Here is a 21,641-nt window from a genome sequence, read left to right as displayed (position 1 = left end):
CAGAATAAAAGAAGGTAAGATGAGGTAAGTAATATACTTGAATGGAGCCCGAGGCCTTGCAATAAGGGGTAGTGACTCATGGTTGCTGGGGGGACTACTCCCATTGACTGGAGAATGAGGAATTGTGCCCGAGCCCTCACCAAAAGCCTATAAATATCAAAGATAAAGAATAAATGTCAGTAACTAAGTTATGGAAACAAAGATAAAAGTGAAGGTACTTCTATACCTAAGTCGAAACTTTAGTAGAATGAGGAAACTCCTCTGTAATGGTTGCTGGATGAGGAGAAACCCGTGGGCTAATTACTTCTGAGACCACGGAGATCTCAGGGACTATGGGCTCCCCAAAGGTTCATGATGTTGGTTGGAACTCTTGCACGGGGGATGGCTAGGAGAAACAAGATAAAAAATAAGTATAAATAAAAATGGGTGGTTAAAACAGAAAGATTCAGATTAGAAGTACTCACCGGATTACTGTTCTCTTCCACAAAGGGCAACATCTCCCTAGTGGACGGGTCAAATTGAGAAGTAGGAGCCACCACTAAGGGATGAGAGGTTGAAGGAATAGAATAAGAATCGTGCTCCACTTGAGAAGCAGACTCTCCAACCTTAGCCTACAAAAGGGAAAGACAAATGTTAAAGCTCCAAGATTGGTAAAGATACAAGTTTAAAGAATGAAAAAGAGATATACCTTTGAAGACTTAGCCCGAGGAGGAAAATTTTGTACTATTCAGGTTTGAGGTGAAGAGGCCTTAGGCAGAGAGATCCTTTCTTCCCTTATGGCCTATTTCAAGTATTCGGGCAAAGAATTAAGAAAAAGAAGAGGTTAAGGGAATAATCTTGAGAAGCAGGCCATACCTCTAGTGTTTCAAGGGTGGAATCTTGCAAATCTTTGGCCTTTTGATACATCTCGACCCCCAATGGATCCTCCCTTGAAACAACGGTAGGCTTCTTGGTTACTTGAGGCCTTAGATTCGAGGAAAATAAAGTCGTTAGCTCTTAAACACAAAATGCAAGTAAGAAGGAAAGGTTGAAACAAAATTCACTTACTAGAAACCTTATGTTTCTTCCTACCCACGCCCGCCTCAATTACAGAAGCGGATGAGTTGGAGGATTTTGAAGGCTATGCCTTTGTTCTCTTCTTGGTAAGGGTTACCTGCGAACCAGGGATGAAGAGTTGAGCTCGAGGTCGCTTTTCGTACTCAAACTCAGAAGTCTCTACTACTGTTGCCCGAGTTCGACGCGTTGCCCGAGACTCCACTGCAGGTTCTGCTTCACCCTCAGAGTCTCCAAGTAACTCGGAGACGTCCCCACCTGCTCCAGCACTTTGTCTTTCTGCTTCGACCGCAGCTTCTTGAAGAACAAAGGCATCCCCAGCCTCTTCATCTTACCCGACATCCATCTTGGCGAGGTTGCTTTGAGCGGTAAGTGTAGGGAAACTAAGAAAAGTATTAGAAGAAGGCATATTCATAAAATTTCATGAAATTACAAGTTAAAGAAGTAAGAGGTATCTATCAGAAGAAGTTGGTTCTTCTGATGAATCATTTCCTTCCAACTTTCAAGCTTACTCGGTTTAGGATAAGACTTGATGGAGAGATGCTTGAAAAGGCGGTCATATGCTTCGCGTAAGTTTCATTCATACTTCTTGGTCCACCTTGCTTCCCACCAAGAAACGAAGCTTGAATTACATTCGAAATTGAGGGCCATAAGTTTTCTAGCAACCTTGCTCATGACCTCAAGGCTGCGTCGGGCGGCTCGTAAAGTGACTCCTGGAGGAGAGTGGAGACGGTAGGAGGTGCCACATTGAATAGAGTCAAAGAAGGGGATTAGAATCGCTTGTCTGAAGCCCAGCTGTCTAAAACAGAAGCTTGGATGATAAACTTCTAGCTCGCGCTCGTAGCGGTTGCTCCTCACACCCCAAGCTAGGTCATTCGACTGGATGCAACTGATAAATTTCTCTCTACGGAAGGGGTTGGTGTCTTCTCCAAATGTGTCTTGAAAGGCTTGGGCAGAAAACTAAATATAACTCCTAAAAACTGAAGCTCCTCACTTCAAGTCTGCCCAAGTCGTGCAGACTTTGAAGAAATAGAGACAAGCGAATGTAGAGTGATTGGTTGGAGAACCTTCGGCTAGAATTTGAGCAGGAGCAACACCTTCGGGGAATTCAAGGTTGGGAACTCGAAGCTCGGGGAAATGCCATTGAAGCCAAAGCTGAATCATCCAAGTAGGACCATTAAGGTTGGTTTCAAATGGTTATCCCTTAGTAATCTCATATAGGAGATGATAGAGATGAGCAAGAAGGAAGGGGCCCGTTGCCATATCATCGAAATTATGCAGAGCTTCCACTAGAGGGGTCCACTCGACTTTTACTCCCTTTGACTTGTTAGGGAAAATAGGCTTGTTGAGCTAGTATAGTAGAAAATACATATGCTTCTGATCTATGTTCACATTGGAGGATGAGGGGTCAAATTTCTTTTTTCACAAACGGGAAAAAACCCGTGAATGAGGTCTCATAACTCTTGAAAGTCACAAAGTTATACTCTAATTGAATTATGGGACCAAAACTGCCTGAGCTCTCAGCGGTTGGGCGAGAAGGAAACGCCCAGTCGTGAGTGACGTTTATAACCCTGCCCGAGGGCCTAAGCCCGTATACCTGGGCCATATCCAGGATAGTCGGGGACATTAGACCCATCTCGAAGTTAAAAGTGTTGGTGCCCGAGTTCTAGAAGAGGAGGGCTGTAGTGAGAAGTTTGGGTTTAACGATCATAGTCGACTTGGATAACATTATCAGCTCATAGATACCATTGTTCATCCATTTTTTCTTGAAGGTTGGCTCGAGCTCATTTATCCATTGTGTCCATCCTTCATCCTTCATCAGAGGGAACTTACAACGATGGTTTAACCATTTGGATGAGAAGATGTCTAACCCGGCTAAAAATGGGTTTGAGGTGAACCATTTCTCCTTAGGCATGTTGTTTTCAACGACAATTGGGACTGGAGAGGTCTATGTAGGTCCAAGGTGTGCACTCCTCCCTCTTCGAAGAATAGTTCAGTGTGCAGGCCTGCCTAAGGGCGATGCAGACCATTGAGTAAATGGCGCATGGTGGAAAGGCCCTCACCAAATTTGCATGAAAATTGAGTTCGAGCAACTTTGGGTGCCATTGGATGATTTTGAGGAGAAGGTGGGAAGAAAATCGGAATTAGGGGGCAAAAACTAAAGAACGAGAGAAGTTTAGGTAGATGTGCATCAACCATATTTACTGTTGCCGTGGGGAACGGGTCAGTATCAACACTCATCTTCTTCTCTGGAAATTTCAGTTTGCCATTATCAATCCAGCTTTGGACGTTGTCTCGAAACACGACGCAATTGTTTGTCGTATGTTTGCTGGAATTGTGGTATTTGCAATATACCTTTCCTTTAAGCTCTTCGGCCTTGGGAATGTTGTGACCAGGCCGAAGCTTGATGATTCTTGCTGATAACAGTTGGTCAAAAATTGCGTTAGCCTTTGTAATATCAAAAGTATAAACTTTTGACGGTTTCAACGTTCCCTCAGTGGCCGAACGGCTTTTGACTTCCCTAGAGTCGACTTGAGTCAATGCCTTGCAGACGTATGACTTATCTATCACTATCTCAGCTGCATCCACACTAACGCATTCATCCTCGGTTGATGCATAATTGACAGTAGGGTTCTTGTAAATTGTCCCCCGAGCTGGAACTTTCGAAATCTTTTCCTCGCGGAGCAAGTAATCATACTGCTCGACATGCTGGGCTAACTCGTACATATCCTGAAAGTTTGCCCCCAAGAATTTCTTTTTGTATTCGACGTCGAGGCCGTTCAAAGCAAGCCTGACAAATTTGACTTCGGGTAAAGGCACTCGGCACCAATTCCTAGCTGATTTGAACCTGGTAAGATAATCCATTGGTGACTCATCAGATGCTTGAGCCATCCGTGCTAATGAAGAAACTGACATCTCCATCCCTGGCCGATAAAACTGCTCGTGGAATTTCTCGACCAACTCCTCCCAGTTTTGGACGGAATTAGGAGGGAGATTAATATACCAGGCAAATGCTGATCCGGTCAATGAGAAATTGAACAGCCGTAACTTATGGAAATCACTATTAACATCCCCACATTGCGCGGTGAAACGAGCCACATGCTCCAACGAAGACAGGGATGATTCACCGGCAAAAAGGCTGAAATCTGGGATTTTGAAACCCTTCGGGTATCCGAACGTTTCCACGTAAGATGGGTACGGATGAATAAACTTAGGAAACTTCAGCCATTTCTTCATGGCCGAGTCGATCATCCGCTGAACTTCGGTCATATCGACAGGTGTTGCCTCGACTCTCTGGTCGGTTCCGTCTGACCTACTATTCGACCCTCCTCCTTTTTCCAAGTTAATTGGTTTGAGCCGAGCAGGAATAGGCTTGGCCGGCACAACTGGTAACGGATTGTTTCCTGGTGGTAAGTGCTGGAGAAGATCGAAAGGCCTGTTTTCACTGACTTTACTAACCAGCATTTCGAGCAATCTGGTTTGTCGCTCATTGGAACTGAGTATCACGTCATGCAGCTTGTCAATGCCTCGACTAAACGTCTGCTCGACTGACCGAGACTGCTCGTCTAGTCGCTTTCGAAGAAACGACCTTGTCGGTGGATCAGATCCTTCACCACCATCCTCGTCGCACTCCTCTACTATCCCTTCAGTGAGAACGCAGGTGTTTCTATTAGGGATTTCTAGACCGCGGAGCTGACCGCCGAGATTAACTTCTCTCTCTCGGCGGGTCGCGCTTGTGGACTCAGGTGTCACAGCGCTAAGGGGATTCTGCACCTGTGGCACACTTTGTCCCGTGCTTTGATTCGGCAAATCGGCTGTCGACTTTCCCATAGTTGCTTTCTTTTTCACCGATCGTGTTTCAATTGGCATGAACTTCGTAGTTTAGCACTGGGTCCCACTGGGCGTGCCAAAATGTTGACCCTAGAAACTACAAAGCCTACGTGGCGCGCAGGCCGAGTAATTAATAAGCTAACTACGTCCTTCGGTGAATGCAGGGCATGCCAACTCGTCGGCCGAGCTCGGCGGATGAGTAAATTTGTTGATGTTGCGTTGGGTCGCGCTACTGGCTTCTGCGTCTTGCGATTGCGGCCGAGAAAGGAACACGTCTCGGCCTCTTGGGCTCTCGAACCTGAAGACAAGGTTACTATTCTCACGAAGTTCAATATCAAATTCGGCCCTCAATGTGCCGAATGTAATAACTCGTAACACCTCACTTCGCCGAGAAGGCTGATGAGATGACCTCGACCAATAAGGATTCAGAAATCCTTCTCGACCGAGACTTGGATAGGTAATCGGTCGTTCTCGCCGCAGTGCTGTTGATGCCAACGGAAGGTACAGCGAGACCGACTGATTTTACGGTGACAGAGCTATCTATGCCGACTTAAGATATCACCGGTTGCTTCCACAGTGCTGTTGATGCCAACGGAAGATGTGTCAGCGAAAAAAGGAAAAAGAAAAATCACAAGTTGTGAGAATTTGCGCAGGGCAATTTTGTATTGATTTGCCGGGGTCCTCCTTAATGCACAGCTTCCCTTATTTATAGCGCTGGTCCTCGAGCCCGAGTTACAATCCTATTCGGACTAGGTTTCCCTCTCTGGATCAACATCACCTCGACCAATCCTATCTCCACTAGGACTACGAATCTAGTCCTTAACTGAGCCGGATTCGCTTTCTGGATTACTGATCCCGTCGAGAGTCCCTATTGTACTAGGACTCGGCTTGCGTTCTGATTTAACCGACCTAGGCTTGGAAGCCCATGAGCTGAACGATCCATGGCCCTTTCGCCCCACGGCCTCCCGGGCCGAGAGTGATCCTACCCTCGGCCCAAACTATTATTTTGGGCCCAAACAGCAGTTAATCAATGATGGAATTCGTGGGTTAGTGCGAAGGTTTAGTTCACAACAACTGTTTTAAATGGTGCAAGTCCCAAGTAAAGGCGTGCGACGACTATTTAATCATTATTAGCGTTTGGGGTTGCAGACTCAACAATGATTAAATGAGGCACTGTTTGAGTTAATATTTGAACATTGGACTTAGATGAAGGAAAGCCCAAGGGTGCCAAATTAAAAAGGACTTGCATGAAGCCTAGTATCAAGCCTAGAGGCAAATTGAAGCCTTCTCAACTAAAATACATGCCATGTGCTTACCATTGAAGTGACAAGTGATGGAGACTAACCTACTACTAGCCAAAGAACATTTTCTAGTGGCATTCCACGTGAAAAGTTGATGACTCACTACCATCCAAGTGCTTTTGGGCAAGAACAAAGTTACAGCAGTCGGGCTAATTTGCCTATAAAAGAAGGAAGTGACCCTAGAGACAAGGACACTCAACCAATCAACAAACAAACATACAAATTCTGCTCTCAAACCAGATTTGCATCCAAAAGCTGAAATCAACCCAGATTCAGTCATTTTTAGCGACAAACTATCTCTTGTCCAGTTTAAAGCTCTGCTATCTCCCCCAGTGGCATAGTATCGATTCTCTTGTGTAAACTTGTTTACCATCCACCTCTTTTTAGCGTATAAACCTCTATTAGTTCAAAGAGAAGCGATTGCAAGAGGTTCAACCTTGCCAGACAAGGTGAAATCTTGTCCGAGGCTCTTTGTTTGTTTTCTAAATTTGTAGATCTATTACTTAATGCATTCTCTAGTATGTATTCAAGTCATATCCACCTATTTTCCTACTTTAAGAGTCTTATTTGTATCTGGATTTGGTTAGTTTAATGAATATGTCTTCATTAAAAGCAATCTAGGACCAAACAAATGACTTAGGATCTAGACTCCCTTCATTCGAACATACAAGACTATGAACCAAAAGTCCTTGTTTACAAGGCAAGAAAAAGAACTTAATGTGGACTTAACCCATCCACAAAAATCCTTTGATAATAAGAAGTTCGAGTAACTTGGGGTGCAAGTAATCGACTTAAACCACTATTGTTCTACATCTGCTATACTGAGATAGCAGTGGCACGCCTAGCACTCAGTTAGTTTTGATTGCGAGCCTCAAGGCCTACACCTAAGGCCCCACAAAGACACCTTTCAGAACTAACTCTGTCATCTTCTTGTAGCACATCAACAAGCAAGAGCCCCGACTACACATCCAAAGTGTCAATCCCTTGGGGAATTGTGCTGAGGTCCGATGATCATTCTCCAGAGAAATCTTCGCTCAAATAGATTGCTTAAAGGAAAGCACGTATGAAGCAGCTCAAGGAGAGCACCAAAGCAGCAGTTGCTGCCTTCTCCAAATGGTCATTCCTATTCTTTTCCAAAAGGACTCTTAAACTAATAAAGTTGTGTTTTCATGTATTAGAAACACGGTAACTTGTAAATATATAACCATTTGTATTATTACACGTATTAATTATGATTAAAAAATAAAATTCAATATATGTAGTTCGGTTTGGTTAATCGCACCTTAAGAATTTTAGAATCGATTGCCAAACCAAAAAGGGTCGGTGCGTTTCAATTTAACCACCGAAAAAAAAAAACAACAAACAAAACCAAGTCGTCAGGATGGTTCAAGTGGTTTAGCAGGTTTCCTTTTTTAAATGCTCAGCCCTCGTTCTGAGTGAGAAAGATTGTAGGAGATAGATGCTCTGATCTGTCCCTTAAATGTGTTGCTTGTTTGACCGCCTTGGTTTCCTCTGGAAAGAGATGAATCCTTCTTGGCTTATACCCAAGCTAGGGTATATATAATAGTTGTTCAAAGTCCCTGTAGGAAAAACAATCCGTATTAGAGTTGAGAGTATACAGGAGAAAATCCCAAATAAGATCTCCAATCCTCCTAGAACCGTGATTACTTTGCCTAATGTCCAAAATATCCCAATTTGACTTGAATCAGTATTTTCAAGTAACCATAAATCTTCAATATGCTTATGAATTAAAAAAATAGTAAGAAGTGTTTTTCTTGCAAGCATTAGAATTTTAATAAAAATTTATTGTTCTTTTAATAAAATTTCTTTAAAAAAAAAAGTGTATTGACATATAAGCGTTTCCACAAACGTTTTCAAATTAAACAAGCCTCTAGTATGTGGACCATATTTTGTTGCATTTTCTGTCAATACTCATATTGTGTTAACAGTTTCATGTCTATTAAGTAACATTTAGGTGGACTTACAATACATCAAATAGTGTGATTATTTCACTCAAATTATAACATGAATTTTTTTTATTAATATACAATAGGACATATCAATCTTGTGGTCCATCAATATTATAACAGCTTGAACGGTCTCACTATGTGTGTCATTGTGTCAATATTTTTTATGCACACAAAAATTTATCAATGCGTTGTGTCATCCTTCCTCCTAATGTTAAATTACTAGATACAATAAAAAAAAATTAGAATACTATTAGTGATCCTTAAAAAAGGGACTCTTTGATCAAAACAAATAAAAAATAAAATAAAGAACTCCAAAAAATTAAGTGAGGAGATTTTCACACACCTTCTTTATTTATGACCATCAAACTGGATAAATTAAAATAAATCAACGATCAGATTTAAACAGGTTTGGGTAGGGTGACTAAAAAGTGTGAAAATTCCTTTTCGAAATTAAAAAGAAGAAAAACCGGAAAACAGGCTGCTTCATTTGAATGAGAAATTCTAACAGCTTCTCCAGTACTCTTTCCTCCTTAGCAAGGAAGAAAATATCGGTAATATCGGAAGTATCGGTAGTCCGAAAACACGGAAATATCGATGGAAATATTGAGATAATATCGATATCGATAAAAATTATATGGAAACCACGGAAATAGTAAGAAAAACTTGGAAATTTTTATTGAAACTTTGCAGGATGTTTATTTAGTCAATTATCTATTAGTTTATCACAAAAAATTGGAAGGAAATGCATTGCATGATGGATTTAACATTATCAAGTTGATCATATAGCGAGCTGACAAACATTGTGAGTGTAGAAAATATGTAGTAATTAATGAAAGAAGTTTAAACACACCATAATCATTTATATATAATGCAAATTTTCAAAGTATAATTCGTGAATTAATGTTTAATTGACGATAAATAGAAAAGACTTTAATATGGAATTAACCTTCACCTTGTCCATTTATTCTAACGCTTAAAATAAACTATGGATATTAACTTAAAAACGAAAATTTTTAACTTGACACAAAAATTAAAAACCTAAAATTTCTTATTTCCCACCCTCAAACTTAAATCACACATTGTCCTCAAGGTGTGGAAAAGAAAGAACAAACTAAAAAAAAAAAAACTGGAACTAAGATAAACTAAACTATGTAAAACATGAAAATAAAAATGAAAGAAAATAACTAACAGAGAATGAATTAACAGAAAAATAAAATAAAAATTAAAAAAAAAATGAAAAAGGCTTCTTTATGTCAGCCCAATTGCAACTCACATGCATGCACACACGTGCACCATAAAACCCTAGCTGCGGTTTTGATCTCACATTGGATGCTATGCATCCATCTGCCTCGAGCCCAGAGCCGAGCCATCTCTTCTTTGCATCAAACCCGTAGCCAAACGGCTCTTTATGTCCATTCCTTTGTTTTTTGTTTTTTTTTTTTTAATTGTGGAAAAATGAAAAAGGCCATCTGCAATTCCTTGACACTCGAGCCGAACGGCTCTCCATCTCTCATTTCATTCTCTCTCGATCCTTCTCTTTCTCTGAGCTCCCTTCTCCCCCTTTCTCCATTCTCCCACACACACACAGATCTCCCACACACACGCACAGAGACCCAAGGTCTCTCGATCCTTCTCCCACATCGCCTTCTACTCCTCCCTCGTCGGCGTCGTCTCTCTCCTTTCTCTCTGCACCGAGGGTCCGAGACCCAAATACACACACGCACACCATCACACCTGCTTTAGATTTTGTGTGTTTCATCTCGTCTTCTATTTCATTTTGATACCTAGATCGGAGTCGAGGGTCCTGTTTTACAGTCGGCCGGAGCTGTAGAAGCTCCGGTGTTCTTCTCCGAGTAGCACAGTTCCAAAAATGTCGCGATAATTTCGGAAATATCGCGATATTATCGATAATATCGCGATATTTTGACGAAAACCTGTTGGATACCTATTAAAATATCGGTACCATGAAAAACCGATAATATCGGCGAAATATCGTCGATATTATCGATTTTTTCTTCCTTGCTCCTTAGAAATGAGTTTGAATTCGTCTCGCTCTGCCAGCTTGTCAGGCCAGCTGTCCAATTCCAAGCGGAGCTTCACTTCCAACTTTTAGAGAGGTAACTCCAAGAAAACCGGCAGACGACGGCCAACCAGAAAACCCTAGGCGTCTCTTGGGGCGCCAATTCTCTCTCTTCCTCTCGCTCCTCCTTAAAAAATCCCCTTTCTCCAATTTCGGTAGGTACTTCTCTCTTCCTCTTTCGTTCATTGTTCAATTTTTGTCAAGAAATGCTACGGCAATTGGAAACATTGGAAATTGGATGAGATCAATAAAACCTAGTTTTGTTTGATTTGCATTCAACTTTTGAATATGTGTACTTGTTAGTGATTTGGAGTTATATTCTGATTGGTGTTTGTGAAATTGGGTGCAGTTACTGTTAGAATAAACATATACCAAAAACATGTAATTATGAATCACAGTGATCAAAACACAAACCCAATTCATAAGCCTGTGGCACAGAGAAGAAACTTACCTGCAGACGAACTTGAAGAAGCAGCAATTCCAGATTCTGCAGCAAACAAGTAGTGCACCTTCTCCTCTCTCCAGTAATCAGTTTGCTCTAATTAATAATAGGTCTTAGTTCGATGATCAAGCATATCAATTATGAGAGCAGAGGCCACTATATATACACAACATAATCTTTGCCAGATCCCCTAAGGATTCCCCTATTAGAATCCTTATAGGAAACTAATCCCTTAAATAGTAGTCTAGTGTGATATGGATTAAAAAATCCATTCCCAATAAGACTTCCCATTCAATCTCAAGACCAATAACTAAGTTCATAGATTCATACTTATGCTCATATTCTTACATTCTCCCACTTGAGCAAGTATGAACCAAGTAAACTAGTTCTATCAAGATTTACAATAAGGTGATCACCAAGCCTTTTGAGTAACATCATAAACAATCTATCTGTACATCTCAAAACATAGAATCAAAAGCTTATAATCACAACCAATATGTAACTGATGCCCTCAGATTACTTATGTTCAATATGCACTTATAATATTATGATCAAACTGACATCAGTGGACCTAAATTTCCACTCCCACTATTCCTTAACTTAATTCGAAACAATTAAGTCCAACAGATAGTAAAACTATCAACTAATAATTCATTCCAATATAAAGAATTACCAATATATGAATTCAACCAACTGCTCAAGTCAAATCACAAAGATTCTCAAGCATCAAATTGAATCCAAAACACATACATATCCTTCTTATAACTTGACAAGGATTTCCTATTACAATCGTTATAGAAAACAACTTATGTTTTCCAAGCCATATTAGTTCAAATAGTTTTAACAGAATCCTTCAAAAACAAGGATTTGTTCACAGCTTCTCATAAGGCTTTCTTATTCTAATTGGACTTAACCATTCACTATCAAAAACATCCAATCTCATGTTCATATTCATACATTTTCTCCCACTAGAACATGAAATCAGTTTCAGACATGAACTTCTCCAATTTATAAGAAGTGACCACAGAGCATCACCTGAGAATCCATCGTTATGACCATCATTCTATTACACTCCAAAAAATGGAAACAAAGATTCATAAACCACAACCAAAATGCAGTATTGATTCTAAGTTCACACACATCCAGACTGCAAAATGACTCATAACATAAACTAATATTAAACAGTCAATCACATAATATGCTCCCACTTTTCATAAAGACCAAAACATAAATCGATCTTATAGGAAAGCAACATAACATTGACTTAAAACGATTTACTAATCATAAGCTTAAAACAACCAAACTGTTTCCAAAGCATCAAACAAAACTTCCTCTACAATAAGTCCACCATCCAAAACTACAAAACGTTTTTGAATATATGGAAACATACAGCCTTGATTATAAGCTCTAATCAGAAATATCAACATGCTAATTATGTTCATTCAATTAAGACCTTCATGTTTTGTTATTGAAATTTTGACAAAATCAAACAAAACCCAGATTTTAAATCTTGCACTAAGACAGATATGCATACATATATTTCGCAAGGTATAAAGCAATTGCAGTCTCATTCATGGTCTCCAGATTACTTTCGATAATTTCAATAGGATTAGTTCTTCGTGGGTTTCGTTATCGTAATTTTAATTTTTATTAAAAAAACTTAACAGAAAACCTTGACCCAATCTATGCATTGAAATATAAAGCAAACATTGACAGAACAATACGAATTATTAAACATACCTCCTGCAGATTTCAATTTGGAACAGCGCAGCGGAAATAATTATCCAAATTGAAAAAATTGATTTAAGAGTTGAGAGAATCACAAAACCAAGAACATGTTTTGATCAATGAAGTTGCTAATCAAAACCCCAAATTGGGAAATCAGCCTCAACCAATAGTTTTGCAGAAAAGCCAATGGTAATAGTTTAAATATGTTTTGTCATTATCTGGAGATCACATACCAGAACCCGACTTCGAATCCTCAAGGTCGCAACTTAAGGAATTTTATTATTATTATTATGCTTTCGAACCATTTGATTTCAAGACTGATACCAAAAACATATACCAAAAACATGTAATTATGAATCCCAGTGATCAAAACACAAACCCAATTCATGAGCCTGTAGCACAGAGAAGAAACTTACCTGCAGACGAACTTGAAGAAGCAGCAATTCCAAATTCTGCAACAAACAAGCAGTGCACCTTCTCATCTCTCCAGCAATCAGCTTGCTCTAACTAATAATAGGTCTTAGTTCGATGATCGAGCATATCAACTGTGAGAGCAGAGGCCACTATATATACACAACATAATCTTTGCCAGATCCCCTAAGGATTCGCCTATTAGAATCCTTATAGAAAACTAATCCCTTAAATAGTAGTCCAGTGTGATATGGATTACAAAATCCATTCCCAATAAGACTTCCCATTCAATCTCAAGATCAATAACTAAGTTCATACATTCATACTTATGCTCATGTTCTTACAGTTACATGGTAGAGAATAACAGAAAACTTCATAATCAGTTCGATACGAAAGCTTCAGCTTCTTCACACAGTGGTTCAAATACCGGAAAGGATACATTTCACGGGGTTTCGGTATTTGTGGATGGCTACACAGTTCCTTCCAATCAGGTTTGTTTGGTTTCTTATGATTTCTTATGATTTTCTGTTGGCAGTTTAGAACTGATATGATTTACACGAAATGTGAGGAAGATTGGAAAAGGAAAACTCAATCGCCAAGTTCATTAATGTTCCATTTGTAACATTAACATTTGTGGCAGCTTAGTAATGTAGAATGTATAATTTGATTATCCTTTTCTATTGATTTTCCTCAACGATTCTGGGCAACGATAGGGAGAGGAGTTGTTTCGTCACTATCATATGGATTTTCTTTAAAGTGTTTATGATAATCTGTTTCAGGAACTGCAAGGCTACATGTTGAACTGTGGTGGAAAATATGAGAATTACTTTTCTAGACACCATGTCACACATATCATTTGCAGTAATCTACCCAACATCAAAACAAAAAATTTGAGGTTTGTATTATTTTAGTTACTTTCAGATCGATAAAATTGTGAAAATTCAAAATTGATATTTAATTAAATAAGTTTGATATACTGTTCCTATTTTGAACCACATAGCATGTTCAAGTTGATGTCACTTTACGTTGCTGTTGGAAACTCTTTCATTCAAGTTTAGCTACTAGTAGGCGATAATATTATGCACAAGTAACTTGCAACTTCATTTTAATCCTTTGATTGCTTGTACACAGATGTTAAGGAGATTCGCGGTATTGGATTGCAAGTTTCCAAGCTTGAGAGCAGAGACACTTCAAAGCAAGGTGCAGGTTGCATTCAATTTGTTTTCAATTAAATCATTTCAAACTTTAAATTTTATATGTTGCGTCTTTGGCTTTACAGGAAGTGTCCTAGACCATTTGTTATTATCGTCATGACCTCTCTCTTGACTTCAGTTTGAAGGATTTGGCCCAAAATCTTTGAAGTCGTGGGTCATGGTTCACATCAGCCTCAAGGAATACAGAAAAGCAATCTAATCTTCATTCTATAGCTAGGGAGAATGTTACTGTAGGTGATATATATTTATTTTACAGCTACAGTTTATTCTCCACATTTTGTTCTGTTATTAGTAGAAAAACTACTTTTGTGAATAAAAAATGTACAAATTTCACAGAGGATTATCTTACAGATTACGAGGATTGGAGGAGTGGTGGAGCTTCAGGTCCGATGGACAATGATTCACTTGGTACTCAAACTTCAATGTGCAATAGTCTGTCCAGCGCAGAACCTTCTCTGGATCAGGCTTCTGAACCACCACCTCTATGTCATCTTGATTTGGGAGTTATTGAGTCTTCCTCCAGAATTATTTACGGAACTAAATGGAATCTATGGTGGGAAGTTAGTTGATTATGTTTCCAAAAATAAACAAGAAAATACCAGTGCTACTGTACCACATGAACAAACACATGGTAATGTTTTTTCCATAACTGTCTATTCATTGCCGACTCCTTTATAGTTCACCTAGTCCTGATGGACATGTTGGCTTAGTCTACTTAGGTGCAAGGAGTGGGGGTGAGAGACCACTCGTTAATGATGTGGTCCCCAAAAACCAAACAGCAGTAGAAATCAGGGTAAATTATTATTATTTTTTTTTCCCGACTTTTGCTCTTTCTTCTGCAGTTCTATTTTGCCAATTCATATATTCAGCCAGTATCTTTCTCCAGAATTACGTAAAAGAAACCTTCTTTGCTGGACTTTCAGATTAACTATAAGTTAACTTTCTCTTTTAGAAGCAATCTAGCTGATGCTCAGTTTCCGTAATAACATCTTACGGTGATATGGCTGTACTTTTGATGCAGTGTTAAGTTTAGATTACATTCCTGCCTTGTTTTGGCATTCCTAAATCAAGTTATGTGGTTGGATTTTGAACTTTTGTTATGTAAGAATCTCTGCATTTTTCTCTTCTATTTCAAATGTTAATTGAAGGTTCAGTTGGTCTCTTGTTCTTACGCTTCTTGTTTCGATGCCTATGTTTTTATTTCAGAAAAAAGTTGTTGTTATTGAGAATCTTTTGTTCTAGTTGTTTATTATATATCCACGTTTTGGACTTCTGCAGTTATATAATTGGTATTTCTCCTTATGTGATGCAGCATACAGTAGTAGAAAAGGAAGAAATTCCTTCTTCTGCAAGAGGGTACCATGTGGAAGTTTCTACATCAGGTCCTGGAAACACTGATATAATGCCGTCTTCTTTAAGTCAAGTAGATACCTCAGTGTTGCAACAATTGCCTCAAGAACTGAGAATTGACATACTTGGGCAGCAACCTGCACACAGGACAAATGACATATCTTCAAGTGCTTCCTTGGGCCCCCCTGCAGAAAAGCCGCCGGAATTGTTAGGTCTGAGTGACAAGGTTCATTCGGGCACCAAGTGATCCTGCTTTGAACCATAAACTTTGGTTGGAAGTCCTCCTGGGGTGGGTTGATGAGTTCAAATCCAGCGCATGGTGTTAAATGTTTATTTATCACCATTCTGCGAAATACTATTTTGGAATCTCAACATCCTCTGGATTCAAGTTCTGACAGCTGGATTGAAGCTGTATACAGCTTCTCTGAGCTTCTCAGGGGGTATATTAGGTTAAAGATTGACTTAGATATTGAAGAGATCTATGTTTGTTTTCGTCTTCTTAGAAGGTAAATATGGATGCCAGTTGAGATCTATGTTTGTTTGCGACCGCTTTCTACTTGCTTTTGTGTTTTTGAAAACTAATTAGTTACTTTTAATTAATTGGAGTTCATATACTCTATCAGGTTTACAATGAATTCAAAATGATTTTTTACAAGTATACAACGATGTGTTTCCTTACCTTCAGGTGAGTAGTTATGTTTTGAAAATCAAAATTCTCGAGGTCTGTATTCCTATGACAGTAGCATCTGCATACAGATAACATCTTTCCTGTATTCTGAGGACATCAACCTGACATGAGCTAGAAGTTATGGCTAAGAACAGCTCATTTCAGACTAAAGAAAAAAGACTAGCCAACTAAAGGAACTATCTTGTATTTGACAAGAGCTACGCGACTAATTTATTCATGTACTCCATTTGTAATCATTGGGAGCAGCCTCTTCATAAATGGGGGTAAGGCTAGCCGACATTCACCTCTCCCAAACCCTGCGTAAAGCTGGAGCCTTGTGCACTGGGTACGACCGACTCCATTTGTAATCTGTTTAAATATTTTCGGAGCTATGGTTTTCCTTATCATTCAGCTCGTGGTTTATGGGGTTTTTGCTTTTAAGTATTATGGTCCACTATTTTCATGCTTTTATCTTTCCTGTATTCTGCTCATTCTTCCTCTTCACTGTCTTGATTTGATCTCATAGGTTGTGCTTCTTGTCATTTGACTTCACCTCATGTTGATTTTAACATCTAAGGAGCATAACCTGCCATTTCTCAGGAAGGTTTACCTTGTAATCATAAGTTTGACACCCAGTAGTTAGGTATTCACATCCGTTTTCCATCAATACAGGTGTCTGAGATTGCATTCCTGTTGCTTCGAAGCTTGAGTAATATGTTTCTGAGGATTGTTTACGGCATTGATACTTGTATTAATTGATTCCTTGATTAACAAATGACCTTGCTAATGATGTGAGATTGCGGTGATGAAACATTATGAAGGGCCTCTGTCCAGAGATTTTGGGAAGAGAGGAGAAGGAAGAACCTTAACGAAACAATCTATCTCCAGTGGCCTTCCTTCCCTGCACAATGGTAATTGGCCTTAATTTTAGGGCTGACAGATTAGCATTGGCAATTTTGGTACACAATGACATATACAGTAACATTGAAGAGTAGTGCTAGATGGACCACAAATTCGTTTGGTACCTACTCACTATCTTGATTCTCAGACGGGCTACGCCTCCCTCGGGCAATTGAGTTCGTGAAAGACTTGCAGAGGCAAAGTAAAGGGACTCCAAGATGAGCTTGAACAGAACTTAAATGATGAAGGGGCTCCTGAGATTTTATGGCCAAGCATCAGGGAATGACAGTTTATTGGATCACTTTTGTACCGTGTCATGTCATTGTTCCTTCAAGAAAATGATCAGAAAGCGGGGCTCGTCCTTGAACTGTAAAATTTGGTAAACTACAAGGTCAAATATGGAGGACTAAATTCAAACATGGAGTAAACTAGAGCGACCAGAAGTGATATTTGGCCTAATTGGTGTAAGGCTAATAGCCTCTTTTCTTGAGTGGATCATGCTTTTAGTACAAGATTTTAGGTATTGCAATATTTAGGTGTACGCTGGATCTACAATTTGGTCAATAACGTGTATTGACCTTAATACTTAATTTTTTTTTCATAAAAGTCTTGAGTAGACATGTAGACATGAGTGTAGTCATATTGACGAGCAAATGTTTTTTTTTCTATGCACGGAAGCTTAAATCCCTCCACCCTGCATTTTAGATTGATTTTTCTTTTATCACAAAGCTTGAACTTTATTAATAAGAAAAGAAAGTGGTCTCTTAAAACCTTGCCATAACAAGGCCCATGAAGAAGAAAATCTGGTCAAGAAAAAATAATAGGAACATCCCACGTGGCACTTACAAATACAATCAAAGCTTACAGCAGAAACGACCCTAAACATCAATAAAGTTGGAATATTTTCTGTTTTGTTGACAGAGGTTGATATTTATGGGAGTGGGGAAATCAAACATCACCTTCCGGATGCTATGTACAAATATGTATAATATTTTATTATTATTTATAAATAAGGATCAGTTAGTGGCTTTACCACGACAGTTCATCATTTTGGAAGACGAGAAGACTTATAGAGGCATTTCAGCTTCTCATTGCCACTATTGTGTGATTCACTAGTGCTAGAAAATGATGTGTGGAAAACAGCTTGGAATTTGTCCCCAACCATTGGATCATCCCATGGTGGTTGTATAATTATGTATTGATTGTCTTTATTTTTCAATATAGTTTTCAATTTTTGTTCTAGCTTATATCCGATTGCTTCTTCCAATAGATTTTTTAGTAATTTTTTTTATTACAAACGATATAACAACTCTAAGCTGGACTAAAAAGAGTGAGAGAGCTTGAACCCTCTGCCATAATAATGAGTTGAAGATGAATTGTCTTAATCTACCATAAGGCCATCTCCAACCGAAAGCTGGCCAGAGAGTCATCTGACCCTCCAAGAAATTAATATTTTAATGAACAATGCAAAGCCATAGTTCTTACCATCTCCAACCGAGAGGCCAGAGGGGCATAGGCCAAATATAGTCATGTGAAAAAAAAACCATCTCCAACTAAGGGCCAAAGGGCCATAAGGCTAAACATAATTTATTATTTTAATTGAACTACTATGGTTACTTAAATTAAATTACCTCAATAATTTTATGTTATGGATTGTCAATAATTTTCATGTTGTTAAATGTTTTTAAAAATGTTGTTTAAGTTTCATGTTGTTAAATTTTTTTATGGTGTTTAATGTTACTTAATGTTATTTAATGTTGTTTAATGTTGTTTAATATTATTTAATGTTGTTTCATATTACTTAATGTTATTTAATGACTTAGGAAGTTATAGGAAAAAAAAATAGAATTTTTAAATTTTGTACAAAAAAAAAAAATCTGTAAAAGAAAAAAAGAAAAATCAAATATGACGTCAGCATGTGGCCTGACTTGGGGCCGGCTGGCTGGCTGCTTTGGGTCGGCTGGTTCGCCCTTTGGCATGGCTCTCGGTTGAAGACGGTTTTCGGGTTATTTTCGGTCCTCTGACTCTCTGAATCCTTCGGCTGAAGATGGCCTAACAATTCACTACTTGCAACCTCTCCCCATGTTTTTTATTTGACCAACGATGGGGTAGTTACACTAACATCTAAACAACGGAGATGATAATTCAAACTTGAATAATGGAGCATATTACTGTAACCACTTGGCTAAACCATGTACGCCTCTCCCATAATATATATTAGTTTATTTTTAGCTATGAAACAAACTTGTACTATATACAAAATCTCACTTTACCTTTTACAGTTTATTTTATCTCACTTTACCACTTATACTTTTTATTCATGTCTTACTTTACTTTATTCGGTTAACTCCGTCACATGGCCACCACTGTCCATCACCCACCGGGCCACAACTACTAGCTCCTCCCCATAACCCTATCTCCCTCAACCTCAACCCCAACCCCACCCCACATTTCTATGTCCCTCCACCCTCTGCGAGTCCGCGACCCCAACGACCCAACCCTCTTCTCTTCTTGCATCAGCTCTCCCTCTCCGGCTGTCTCTCCTCCTTGTTTTAAATCAGCATTCCTGAGGGTAGTTGGCACTTTCATAGTTTACAGCGATGGTAGTGGAAATTGCAGAGACCGAGCTACATAGCGGAAAAATTGTTTGTACATAAGTTGTTTCTTCTTCTGCGCACATTTGTTAAACTTTTAATTAATTTTTTTTTATTTCATTCGATAAAATGGTCAAAACTAAATATGAGTATGTATAAAAAGAAAATGAAGTGTGAAAACTATTTGTGCTATATAGCCCCTTATTATGATAAGGGCCTTATTTAGTCACACCTATGGATAATTTCGGTGGTTATGTTCTTCTTCTTCTTCGAGTTATTGCGTTCTGAATCAAACTTTTATGTGTTTTAATGTAAGTTAGTGTAAAATGTCATTTTTATTAAACAAAACAAAAACACACACATATATATATATACACACACACATTATATAGTGCGAGAGAGACGAGAGAGACTGTGGACTATTGTAATGCGCTAATTGAGCAGTAAGTGAGTTGAGACTTGAGAGTCTGAAACCGCAACAGACCGCAGAAGATTGGCCTACTTCCAACTACTTGAAAAGGTTGAGGATTGAGACCATTTCAATTTTTTATTCCAATTGTATGTGTTGACACATGTTCCTGACTCTATGCGATTCGTATGCTTGATTTTTTTTTATTATTTTTATGTTTTTGTGATCGGCTACTTCTTTGAATGATTTCGATATTGTACCAATTGAGGAATACAGGAATGCTCTCTTAAGGTCCTCTTTTTAAGGACCTGTGAGGACCTCTTTTATTAGAGCCATAGAATTAATATAATTGTACAAAAATTAATAAGTTTATATAATCCTATTACACCTAAACAAATTTGTTACACACCATAATTAAAAACAGGATTCAAGATCAAGAACCAAGACTGCTGCTGTTTGAAGAGTTCAAGATCTTCGCCTTGGATCGCCCCGAGGTAAATTTCCCTTCCGTTTCACTGCTCAATTTTTGTCTCCAAACCAACAGATTCTTATGATTAATTAATAACTATATATTGTGTTCGACCCTTTTGGGAAGAATGTCGATGACCTACCCAGCTTTTCGAATTGGTTGCACTCGAATCCTGTTATAATTTTAAGAAATCAACTTCTTTGGTATCTTTTAATTTTGGTTTTCGTTTCGTTTAGTGCGTGAAATTAAAGACCCAACAAATTTGGTTTTTGTACTTATTAGATTAGCTTGTAAATTTCTTGTTAAAGTAGAAAAAATTGATTATTTTCATGCTTGAGTGGTGACGGTTTGGCAGTTGGGATAATAATAGGATCATGTTGAGGAATTGCGAATCTGGGTTGATTGTTATGTGGGTTTGCTTTATTTTGTTGAAACTTGATAATAAATTGGTTTAATTGTTATTGACAAATTATGTATTTGAGAAAGGTGGTTTGATTATTTACATTGAACAAACAAAGGTGGTTTTAGATTTATAGACAAAATTTTTCATAAGTTTGACTGTGATATGTTTTGTAAATGCAGTCTTGCAACAGCTGGTTATGGTATTGGTGTGATCTGTTTACTTCATACCGTAGGAGTGTTAGAAAGGACAAATTGTACAGAGACGCGCCCATTCAACCAAGTGAGAATGTAATTGCAAATGCAGTAGTACAAGTTGCAAAGGCACTAATTTGGAGTAATGTATAGTGAATGTAATCATCTATCAATGAATCTAAAAAGCTTGTCTAGCTTTTTATTGAATGTAAGCAATATTTATGTAAGTATGAAAAAAATTGGTTTGATTCCAATCTCAAATCATTTGTTAGTCATTTGATTCTCAATCTCACTAAATTAGTACTTGAACAACTCAGTTTAGTTTTCTAAATTGGCTCCAAAGTCTTCTTTTTTCTTTCTTTAGGTGAACAAACAGAGGTCTTGTCTTTGTTAGCTTAGTTGCAAATTTAACCAAGTCATGTCTTTTAGCCACCTCTGATGAATGGTGCTATCGTTGATCTTATGCTTTCTCAAGAAAATTGAGGATAATTTTTTTTAACTTAAGTAAGTAGTACCGAGTAATCAAATTTGAGAATTTCCTTATTATATTGGGATATACACCAAATAAATAACAAATGTTCAACATCTATTGAGTTCTTGTGATTATACTAAGAAGCTTGAGATTTGT

General features: G+C 38.4%; 1 protein-coding gene and 2 long non-coding RNA genes across 7 annotated transcripts; 2 read left to right on the top strand and 1 right to left on the bottom strand.

Moving 5' to 3' along the window:
* Positions 1 to 7,330: 7,330 nt before the first annotated feature.
* On the bottom strand, positions 7,331 to 13,168 carry LOC139196422 (uncharacterized). Its single transcript, XR_011581323.1, has 2 exons — positions 10,687 to 13,168; positions 7,331 to 7,765 (listed from the first exon to the last, which is right to left on the bottom strand). It is a non-coding gene; the product is annotated as an uncharacterized lncRNA (long non-coding RNA).
* Positions 10,286 to 17,639, top strand: LOC139196421 (DNA repair protein REV1-like). 5 transcript variants are annotated; one of them, XR_011581321.1, is made up of 7 exons: positions 10,286 to 10,390; positions 13,163 to 13,307; positions 13,596 to 13,711; positions 13,948 to 14,016; positions 14,096 to 14,264; positions 14,382 to 14,661; positions 15,343 to 17,639. XR_011581321.1 is itself a non-coding variant. In XM_070822325.1 (3 exons), the coding sequence occupies exons 1-3, from the start codon at positions 14,427 to 14,429 to the stop codon at positions 15,625 to 15,627; spliced, it is 603 nt and encodes a 200-aa protein (XP_070678426.1). In that variant the 3' UTR covers positions 15,628 to 17,639. The 5 variants fall into 5 exon arrangements, 1 of the variants encoding a protein (XP_070678426.1); XR_011581322.1 differs by having other exon boundaries at positions 14,156 to 14,661; XR_011581319.1 differs by lacking the exons at positions 10,286 to 10,390; positions 13,163 to 13,307; positions 13,596 to 13,711; positions 13,948 to 14,016; positions 14,096 to 14,264 and adding an exon at positions 14,741 to 14,823 and having other exon boundaries at positions 14,427 to 14,661; positions 15,343 to 15,886; positions 16,004 to 17,639.
* A 1,712-nt stretch (positions 17,640 to 19,351) lies between these two features.
* On the top strand, positions 19,352 to 21,325 carry LOC139195912 (uncharacterized). The gene is made up of 3 exons (XR_011580989.1): positions 19,352 to 20,061; positions 20,375 to 20,444; positions 21,002 to 21,325. It is a non-coding gene; the product is annotated as an uncharacterized lncRNA (long non-coding RNA).
* Positions 21,326 to 21,641: the final 316 nt, after the last annotated feature.

This window comes from Malus domestica, chromosome 05 (assembly GCF_042453785.1).
Source record: "Malus domestica chromosome 05, GDT2T_hap1".
Lineage (NCBI taxonomy): Eukaryota > Viridiplantae > Streptophyta > Magnoliopsida > Rosales > Rosaceae > Malus > Malus domestica.
The sequence above is the reverse complement of the archived record's forward strand: the minus strand, read 5'-3'. Positions and strand labels throughout refer to the sequence as shown.